At 44.7% G+C, this 10,629-nt stretch overlaps 2 protein-coding genes across 2 annotated transcripts; one reads left to right on the top strand and one right to left on the bottom strand.

Annotated features, from left to right (window-relative positions):
• Nucleotides 1-1,413: 1,413 nt before the first annotated feature.
• LOC120227606 (disintegrin and metalloproteinase domain-containing protein 20-like) lies at nt 1,414-5,179 on the top strand. Its single transcript, XM_039225685.1, has 2 exons — nt 1,414-3,238; nt 5,088-5,179. The coding sequence occupies exons 1-2, from the start codon at nt 1,492-1,494 to the stop codon at nt 5,177-5,179; spliced, it is 1,839 nt and encodes a 612-aa protein (XP_039081616.1). The 5' UTR covers nt 1,414-1,491.
• Nucleotides 5,180-10,128: 4,949 nt separating this feature from the next.
• On the bottom strand, nt 10,129-10,586 carry LOC120227607 (60S ribosomal protein L17-like; the record flags this gene model as incomplete). The annotated part of the gene is made up of 1 exon (XM_039225686.1): nt 10,129-10,586. A coding segment is annotated over one exon (425 nt), but the record flags the coding sequence as incomplete, so codon positions are not given.
• Nucleotides 10,587-10,629: the final 43 nt, after the last annotated feature.

Here is a 10,629-nt window from a genome sequence, read left to right on the forward strand (position 1 = left end):
CCAAGATCAAGTCAACCACACGTCTCTTGTCTGGTGAGAATGGCTTCTTGCTTCATAGATGGCATATCTTGGCTGTGAAGCCACACAGCAGAAGGGATGAGAGAGCTCTCAGGCGTCTCTGATATAAAGACACTAATCCCATTCATGAGGGCTCCACCATCATGACCTAATCACCTTCCAAAGGCCCCACCTCCTTAATACCATCACGTTGGGGCTCAGGATTTCAACCTATGAATTTTGCACATCTACAAAATTCAATCTATAGCACACTTCAATGAAGATATAGAAGTTTCCTATCACTCCATAAAATTCCCTCCATTCCTCCATTGACACATCAGGAAAGTACTCATCTAAATTCTACTCCCATGAACTATGGCCTATTCTGGACAATTCTACAATTCATCAAATTAAATCACATATTAAGTTCCTTTGGTTTGATTCTTTCTGTCATCATAATACCTGTGAGATAAACCCATGTTCTTACATGGATCAAAAGTGAGTTCTGATTTATGAGGGATTATTCCACTAAATGAATAAGCCAGTTTCTTCATTCATTTAGCTATTAAGGGCTGGCTGCTTATTTACAGTTTGTTGAATAAATTTCATGAATAGCACTGCTCTGAACATTCACATAAAGTCTATGGGGAATTTCCTAGGAACAGAATTTCTGGGACACTGGGTGGATAGAAGTTTAATTTTATAAGAAACTATTATCATACACACTAATTTTTCTACTGGTGACCTCTATTTACTCTTTCTTGCCATCAGTCACCCCCAAGTGGATTCAATTGTTATGAAGTATGAGAGAATCTAATTCTCCCCTCAAAAATCTTTTAAGAAGCTTCCACTCTCCAGTTCATCCACTGTTTCCTTTTCTTTAATTTTTTAAAATGTTTATTTATTTCTGAGAGATAGAGGGCAAGCAGGGGAGGGACAGAAGGAGAGGGTGACAGACAATCCAAGCAGACTCTGTGCTGACAGCAGATAGCTTGATGCGGGGCTCACACTCACGAACCTCAAGATCATGGCCTGAGCCAAAGTCAGACACTTAACCAACTGAGCCTCCATCCTCTGTTTTAATGACATGTTGATCCCTTATGCCATTTAGGTTTGAGAAAGAAAAGTCCTTCACTCACTTAACATTCCACCAAATGCAAATGCCCTTATTCTTCCCCTGTGACTTCTCCAAGAGACCATGGGAACTTTCAGCCCAGATATACACACTGTGGTTCCCAATTCCTCCCATTTTCCCACTCCTCTAGGTCCTCTGTGCTAAGACAGTCAGCTCACTGAGCACAGCCCCCCCTTAATGAGCACACCATTATTATGTAATAGGTTCCCCTCCCTCCTCCACCTCTCTGGCCTGTGCCAAGCCCCCAGTCTCTCTCTGATCCCCTCAGGACTCCACTGCTAGGAAAGCTGCCGTTTCAGCAATCATCTTGCCTGCCTCCCACCTGACTGCATCCTCTGTGGCCACAGGCTCACTCACTCATGGGGCCTGCCTGGGCCCAGGCCCACTTGACAGGTGATCTCTGGCTGCCTCTGCTCTGGCTACTCGTGTCCCCGGTCTGTTGCTCCCGTGACCTCCCAGGATGGCGCTTCACTTCCTCTGAAGTTGTGATCCCCAGGAAGGTGTCTCACAGGGTGAGTGGAGCTGAGAGGCAAGGCCAGCTTTCCTATAAGATCCACTTCAGAGGCCAAAGACATGTGGTTCACATGAAAGTCAAGAAGAGCTTGCTGCCCACACATTTTCCTGTCATCACCAACAACGATCAAGGTGCCATGCAGAAGGACTATCCATTTGTCCCTCGAGACTGTTACTACTACAGCTACCTGGAAGGGGTTCCTGGGTCCATGGGCACGCTGGACACCTGCTACGGGGGCCTGCGTGGCATGCTGCAGGTAGATGACTTCACTTATGAAATAAAACCGCTGGAGGCTTCTTCCAGATTCGAGCATGTAGTCTCTTTGCTTGTGTCAGAAGGAAGACCGTCAGAGTCTCGAAGGTGTAAGATTGAAGAGCAATATACAAATCAGGTGTATGAAGAGGCAATCCTTTCTGGAGCTCCTAGAGCAGCCCCCGTTTATTTGTGGTGGCCACATAAGAAATATTTAAAAATTCACTACACAGTTTCTAGCTCATTAACTGCACGGAACAGTAATTACACTCGTATAACAGAGAATGTAGTGATTTTGAACAATATATTACATACCATTTATAAACCAACTCTCCTAGATGTCAATGTCCGTCTTTTGTGTATATGGGATGGAATGGATCCGATTAATTTTTATAGTTTCCCAACAGCTGCAGCAGCTATAACTGAATTTGGTTTGTGGAAATACTACGGTTTCTTTGACGATATTCCTCATGATACATCAATACTTCTTACAGGACATAGACTCTCTGGGGCCTTATATTATGGCCACCAAAATGGAATATGCAACCCCAATTGGGGAGCAAGCTATGTATATGTAGCAAATTATCACTTATTTTTAGCTGCAGCTATTTCAGCACATGCAGTAGGTCATAATTTAGGCCTCACACATGATGTACCCGGTTGTCATTGCTTCCGAAGAGAACGTTGTGTCATGGCTCCTGAGCCTGACTTATTGGATATGATGAGCAACTGTTCTTATGAGGCACTGCACCACCGGATTTCTATTTGGGACCCTTGTCTGAGCATACCAAATCAACCATACCAAAATTTTCCTTATGTAGCTGCTCGTTGTGGTGACCTAATTGTAGATCGGAATGAAAATTGTGATTGCGGCTCCTTAAAACAGTGTTCTAAGAATAAGTGTTGTAAGACCAATTGTATCCTTTCCCGAGGCAGTGACTGCAGTGAAGGGCCCTGCTGTGTTAACTGCAAATTTGCTCAACCTGGAAAGATTTGCAGAGACATACTTGGTATTTGTGATCTACCAGAATACTGTGATGGGAAAACGCATAATTGTCCAAATGACATGTACACCCAGGATGGAACCCCATGTTCAGCATTAGCTGTTTGTGTGAGAGGAAACTGTAGTGACCGTGATATGCAGTGTCAAGCCCTTTTTGGCTACCAAATTAAAGATGCTTCACCAACATGCTATGAAAAACTGAATATACTAGGTGACCGATTTGGAAACTGTGGAGTGAGGGTGTTACAAGGAGGAGGAAAACCTGCTAAATGTGAAGAAGATGATGTTCTTTGTGGAATGCTGCACTGTAGTAATGTCCATGAAATACCTGGTGGAGGTGAGCACACTACATTTCGTCATATAATAATACCAGGTGGTAAACAAGAAACATGCTTTGGATACGATGCACACCATGGGACAGATGTGCCAGAAATGGGGCTTGTGGTGGATGGTGCAACATGTGGCCCAGGAAGATACTGTTTGAAACAAAATTGTACTTTTTATGAAGACATGGGTTTTGACTGTGATGTCAGGACTTGCAATTTCAGAGGGGTGTGTAACAACAAGAAACACTGTCACTGTATGAAAGGTTGGAAACCACCATCGTGTGAGGAGAAAGGATCAGGTGGTAGTATAGATAGTGGTCCCCCACCTGACAGAGAAGTAGGTATTACAGCCAAAATACTTGTTAATGTAAACAAGGCAATATTTCTTCTAATGATTCGCTCAATTCTTTTTCTGACTTCAATCATCATTGGTGCCTTTACTCACTTAAAAGAAATACCAAAAGAAGACAGTCAAAACTCCCCAAGCACAAGCAGTAACTGAAATGTACCAAATGAAGAATAAGACAATGCTATGCAATGAGAAATGATCGATAATCCATAATTACATTATCTTATAGCTATTCTGAAACTGTCATCCGAAAATAAAATGACTTGGCAATTCAAAAAAAGTTCTGTGTGTTTAAATTTATTTAACATTTCCTGTCTAGTCATATTCTTACTATTCTTAGAGATGATAGTAGATTCATTAACAAGAGGACCAGTACACTTTTAATATGATGATTCTAACATTTTATAGATGCCAGTGTAGCAAATCTTGTTTGCTCTGTTATGCACTGGTTTTTAACAAGTTATTGGACTGTTCCCCAATTGATTATATTCTAGACTATTGCTATTTGTTCATTTTATCGCTACTGTTAAACCAATAGCATTTATTTATTTATTTTTAAATATTTTTAAAGTTTCATTATTTGAGGGGGGGAGGAGCAGAGAGAGAGGGAGACACAGATCTCAATTGTCAGCACAGAGCCCAACGCAGGGCTCAAAACCATGAACTGTGAGATCATGACCTGAGATGAAGACAGATGCTGAACCAATTGAGCCACACAGTCACCCCAAACAAATAGCATTTCAAGAAACAAGTGGGAGATATGGTGGGAAGATGAGACGTTTTCTGTCAGGGCACATGAGTGTCGACAGATCTACCACCTGCAAAATATGTGCTCATGGACAGTCTTAGGCTGTGACAGTTTCAAGGTCCACGTTCCATTGGGAGATGAAATGCACTTTGCTAGCGTTTTATAATGATCAAAAGAAAGCACCTAAGAAGGGGCTGGAACATGTTAAGCACTTAATACGTGCATTTATTCCCATTATTCTCATGATTACTCTTGGGCTATGCTAAACCTGAGGTATTCCAGTATAATGAGATCGGCATTGTGTCTTTATTCTAACACCATCACATGAGGAGCCAGACTCTCAGGAAAATGGCTACAGGGTTTGTGGGGGAAGGACTGGGAGGGTCATTACATTATCTATGTGTCATGATATTGATAGGTCCTTCCTCCTGGGAACCCCGCAATCTCCTCAATCAACAGCTACTCCCACTGAAAATCAGCTTTGTTCCAGGAACTGTACAAGGATCATGACTTTTTACTGGGGCAACGATTCTCAGCCTCCTGCTCCGCCAATTTTACCTTCTTCCCATCGCAGAGGTTAGGCAGCACCCTCTTTGGTGACTCCTCATGTTTGCCACCAGAGATGCTGTGCTTCCTACCTCCTCCAAAGTCCCTAGAGGTAACTCCCCTTAGCTGCCTCTCCAACCTTGACAGACTTTAGGGTAATTGTGGCTCCCTAGCTTCGGCCTGTGAAGAGCAACTACCTGGCCTCTGTTACTTCCAGGGACCTCATTACCGCTAGAGCTGTTACCAAACACTGATCTGGCCCAATCTGTCTTGTCATCAAACTGGGCCGTGGAAGAGAGGCACGGCTGAACTCCTGAGAGGTGATGCTTCTCCTCCCACCTGCACAGTTCGTGTCTCTTCCTTTAACTGGGATCTAATCGACATGAAGCATGATATCAGTTTCAAGTGTACAGTGTGGCAGCTCAATATCGGTGTAGATGGCAAAACGCTCACCACAGTTAAGTCCAGAGAGCATCTGTCACCGTACATAGTTACACAAAAGTTTTTCCTTGTGATGGGAACTTTTAAGATCTACTCTCTTAGCCACTTTCAAATCTACGATACAGTTTATTTACTATAGTCATCATGCTATACGCTACTCCCCCGGGGCTTATTTACTGTATGACTGGAAAATTGTACCTTTGACCTCCTTCTCCCATTTTGCTGTGCCCTCCACCCCTTCCTCTGGCAACCACCGATCTGGTGTCTGTGTCTTTCCCAGTGCATTCCACTGGGTCCTCTGGCCTCCCGTGATATATGCAGTGTAGCATGCCTACTTCTCTCAGCCTTGTTCTGCCTACTTGCATGGAAGACTAAGCATTTCCACTTTGCTCAGGATGGGTGGTGGCTCTCTCCCTGCTTCTGAGAGTCCCCGTAGAAGCGCGTGTGAGCCCCAACCCCTGGGATGGTGTCCTTGCCAGGGTGATTCTTGCAGCTGCTTCGGTGGAGTCTCATTCCTCTCATAGCGTGGCTTGTCCAGCTGGGTTATGCTCGGTGTGGCACAGCAGCCCATGTGGAAGCGGGGGCATCCAGGATGAGAAGCGGGGACAGTCTCCTGTGGCGGGACAAGCTCCGGGCACTCATATGGTTGTGCTGAGCCCATCTTTTCAGGGCTATCCACCCAGATGTCACCACGTCATGTTTCAAGCTCCTGAGTTTCCCCAGCATCACACGCTTGCTCTGGATGACCATGGAAAAGTCCCTGGAGCTGTTGGAACCTTACCTGATCCTGAGATTGCTCCTCAGCTATGACTCCCCTTCCACGCCAGGAGAGAAGGGCCCTTTGGTAAGCAACCCAAACAGCCTTCTGGCATTCACACATGGCCTTCAACGTTTTGTGAACTAGGATAGTTCCTCTCATTCTCATGACCTTTTCTAAGGTAGCAACACAACTTAGTCAAAACCTGCCAACTCGGCCATCCTGGGAGACACTGTGGCTCCCATATGGTCCAAATGCCTAAATCGTTGCACAGGAGGGAGGGTTGCCCTCCATCAGGACCGTTTCCTGGGCCACCATTGGTAAATTCCTCAGCATCGGGCTACCTGCCACCTCGTCCTAGGAATTATCTTTGTTTCTTTACACTCCTCTCAGGATAGAGTCCTCCTTGCCAAGAGTGTTAGAGTGTTGACTGAGCATGTCCCCAAGCCCATCTCGCTATTTTGTCAGATCACAGTCAGCACCACTGTCTTTGGAGAAGCAGATGTCAAGACAGATGTCTTGACCTTCAGGAGGGCTATTGAAGGAAACGTCTCTAAGGACAAAGGACGTGGAGTAAGAGTAGACCCAGAGAGGCTTTAGGCTGTAATACTTCTTCTGTGGAAGGAGGGAGAAAAAGCATGAATCACATTGGAAGAGCCTCAGGCATCAGAGTTGGTGTGAATCAGGTTCATCCAGGCTCCCCATGGGGAGCCCTTGAGCCAGAGTGACCCTTGACAGCCTCCTATGTTGGGCAGCAGTGGCCCTGCTCAGTGCCACCACACTCAAACTTTGGCTAGAGCTTCCCAGGGCAAATGTGGCCTGGGGTTAATTTCTCATAGCTGCTAAGGTAAGATAAGCGGAGACTGCCACTCATCCATGCTCCTGGTAGTGGACTACTCCTCTGAAGGATGACCTGAGGGAGTCACAGAACAAGCAACTGCCATAACTAGTGAGTAGCGTGATCTCTGCTATTGCCTTAGCTGCATATTGCTCCTATGTTGGTGGAGGAGGCTATCTGAAGGGCTTTCTCTTGGCCTTTGCTGCTATAGTGACCCTTATTCCCTCTATCACCCCACCAGTGAAAGCATTCTGCCAGCTGCTAAGTGCATCTGTCCATTTTTCAGTGAAGGACTGAGAGAATGACAACAGGCATGGCATAGGTTATGAGAAGGACTTGTGCCAGCAATCTGTTTGCTATCTTGCCTCCACATGCCCCCACACTCATGGACGATCCCCATAACGTTCATCTCCCTTGTTATTAATGGCAGTTCACACCAGGTATCTGACAACGCTGGTAAGATCTGAATATTTCCCTTTCTCCAAGATCTGAGGATCATTTGAGGAAGGAGCAGGTAAGAGCTCATCATTTTCCATTGTGGCTGCTAGTATCATTCTTTACAGATTTTTGATCACATAAATATAGCTGTGCCCTGATTGCTTTCCATCTATCTCTCTCATAGGAATTTCATATGTTATTAGACATCATTATAGACCCCTGTGTCTGAAAGTTTACTGGGTTGACATTCCAATTCGATTCCTGATATATTAATTACAAACGCTTTTCTTTTGATGGTTAAATTCTTCCATGTGGTCCCTGCCACTCTGGAATCCTGTCTCATTTAGGGAGACTAGGAATCCAGGTCCATGGCAGCATCCGCCCAGGTCTACCAGAAGATAGCCGCTACCGAGCTGCTCAGAGGTGCCCGGGTCACCTTTCACTAATCATTCTTTATCAGTTGAGTGAAGAGATGCCTTCTGGGCCCTCCCATGGAACATATCCAGCTGGTGGATTTTCTTGTCTTCCGGCGCTTAGGTGGTGTCATTGATCAGGCTAACTAAGAGCTGGAACAAATTATCAGCATTGCATGGAAGCTGCCATTAACATGTGCAGGAATGATAAGTCAATTATGCTTCTGGAAATCTTCCCCAAATGAATGAGAGTATCCTCATTTTGGAGAGAACTCTGCAGTCATTTGTGGACTACATGGTTTACTAGTTGTGTTTCCTTAAACACATGGAGACCTCTATGATCATCCCTAAGATCAAAGTGTTTTGGGGAGGGAGGCCAGTTTATTCCTGTTATACACAAAAATTACACCTCCAAGGTACATATAATGCCCAAAAAATGTTGTTTACCATTTTGAGGCCCTTTCACACGGCATTTAAATCAGAGTATAGGTTGATTTTCTAGTTAGCTGGGAAGCCTTATGTTTCCCAGTTGAGTTCAAACACTTTAATATTTTCCTTGTGTTTCAGGGACTAAATAGAGTTCTTTGATTTGTCTCGTCTATCTCACCAGTGAGGTGATATCTGCCCACCTTCAAGAATGAGTGACAGCTATAGCACAGGGATGAGGGAGGCATCTGAAGGTGTTGTCTGGTGTTTTGCATGGTGTGGGAACTGGGACCACTCCTGGTTTTTGTTTTTTTTTTTCCAGTGGACTTCTCCATAAGGCTAAATAAAGTAGTCAGATCATGGCCAGAGCTGCCTGCTGTGGGATGGCAGACTCAGTAGTTAGTTAAATTTTACATGCTGCCTACAAGAGTTTAGGAGAGCTACATTAGGGGCAATGTCCTTCATGAGGAAGGTTCAAACGGAAGTTCTGAAAGATAAAGATTGTTAACATCCCTCTTTCCTCCATACCTCCCTGGGACAAAAGTATTTCCTCCTAAAGTTCCAGGGTTGCTGTTCTCTTTTTGCTATGACAAAATTGGTTTTTGTCTTCCCTGTAGGAAAAAAAATCCCTAATTAAAAAAAAAACGTTTTGTTTTTAATTTTTTAACCAGGTAGGCTCCATGCCTCACATGGGCCTTAAACTTGGGAGCCTGACATCAAGAGGGACATGCTCAGTGCCTGAGCCATCCAGGTGCCCCTAAAATCTTTGTAAAATCTTCTACCCAGACCCAGACCTTCCCTCTGGAAGGGGCTGGTAGAAGTGGCCCTAGGGCACTTTTATAACATTCAGTAAAAATTAGGTTTAAATTCTCTAAGCCACCTTCTAGTCAGGCTGCCACTGAGAGGAAGCACTGCCATGGTGGTATATCAGGGGAATGAAAGATGAATCACGCCTAGGAACGGTCACATCAGAATCCAGAAGTTTACAAATAGTGCTATTTAAGCTCCCATCCCTTGTATCCTTACGTTATCTAGGAAGAAGTAGTTAAGATGTTGCTGGGCAACACTTAGGCTTCCACCCAGCCATTCTTCTGGATTCTGCTGGAGGCTCTTGGTCTGTGGCAAGAAAGAATTTAAGGATAGACTAGACAAAACAGTTGGATGATGCAGGCAAAGGGTTTATTAAAGTGAGTGTATACTCTGGAGATGTGGGACAGGTACACTCAAGGGAGAGCTATACATCCCTGGTTTGGTTTTTCTGTCTTTTCTTGACAGCTGTCAACTAGGGGGTAGAATATTTATTACTTGGGAAGGGGATTTTTTTTGTTGAAAGTGGGGTTTATGCCTTTTCTCCCTTACTGGGTCAGGATTTCTGGCCGCCTTTGTCTTGGACCTGCCTGGTTTGGTCCAGCTTCTGGTGGCTTTGCTTTTAGGGTGCTGCCTGCACAGTCCTCTGACTTTCCTGATAGCAGGCCAGAACTCCCCCTTTGCTGGCCTCCAGGCATCCTGAAAAAGCCTCACTAAAAGCCTACTCTAACAAAGAGGCAATGATCCCTTCCTCGACATAGCTTCATTATGTGATTAAATCACCTTATAATGCAGGCGAGCCAATAGTAGATGAGGGAGGTAGAAGCATGAATCTTTTTGAGTCAAGTTCTTGGAGGCTATCCCAATGCTCAGATAATACCACATGTCTGTGAATGTTGAAGGTTTGTTGAATACCTTTACTGTGAGTTCACTGTTGAGTGGCTTTAGGGATAAAATGCATGCTTTGTGTAGGTCTCAACCTATCTGTACTGATGCTATTGACTAAGAATGCCTGAGGGCACTCACCTGGGCTTGTCCCACTTCAAGTGACTCTCCAAGGACATTTTACCCACTGCAGCCAATGTTGTGGCTGGACTGCCCCTTGTAGTTCTTCTTTAAAACTTTTTTTTATTCTGTTTTTACTTTTATTTGCATGTATTTTATGCAGAATTTACTCCCGGGCCATAAGTTTTTGTTTCTTCAGTTTCTTCTGGAATATCTTTTTCTTCTGTGCAACTTCCTCTTCTGGCTTAGGAACAATGTACTCTTTGTCAGTGAGGATCATCTCAATGTGGCAGGGAGAGCTCATGTATGGGTGAATCCGACCATGAGCACTGTAAGTTCTATGCCGCATCTTGGGGGCTCTGTTCACCTGGATGTGCTCAATGACCAGAGAATCTACATCTAAACCCTTAAGTTCAGCATTACTCTCTGCAGTTTTAAGCATGTGCAGTAAAAATTCAGCACTCTTTTTGGGCCATCGACCCTGTGTCCAGCCCCACTGTTTGGCCTGGGCACACCTACCAACTCCACCATTGTAGCGTTGGAACGGCACACATTGCTTCTGCAAAGTGACATCTTTAAGATAGCCAGTGTCTTGGGGCGCCTGGGTGGCTGAGTCGGTTAAGCGTCCGACTTT

The sequence above is a fragment of the Hyaena hyaena genome, unplaced genomic scaffold, assembly GCF_003009895.1.
Source record: "Hyaena hyaena isolate Hyena2069 unplaced genomic scaffold, ASM300989v1 scaffold_2568, whole genome shotgun sequence".
NCBI classification, from domain to species: domain Eukaryota; kingdom Metazoa; phylum Chordata; class Mammalia; order Carnivora; family Hyaenidae; genus Hyaena; species Hyaena hyaena.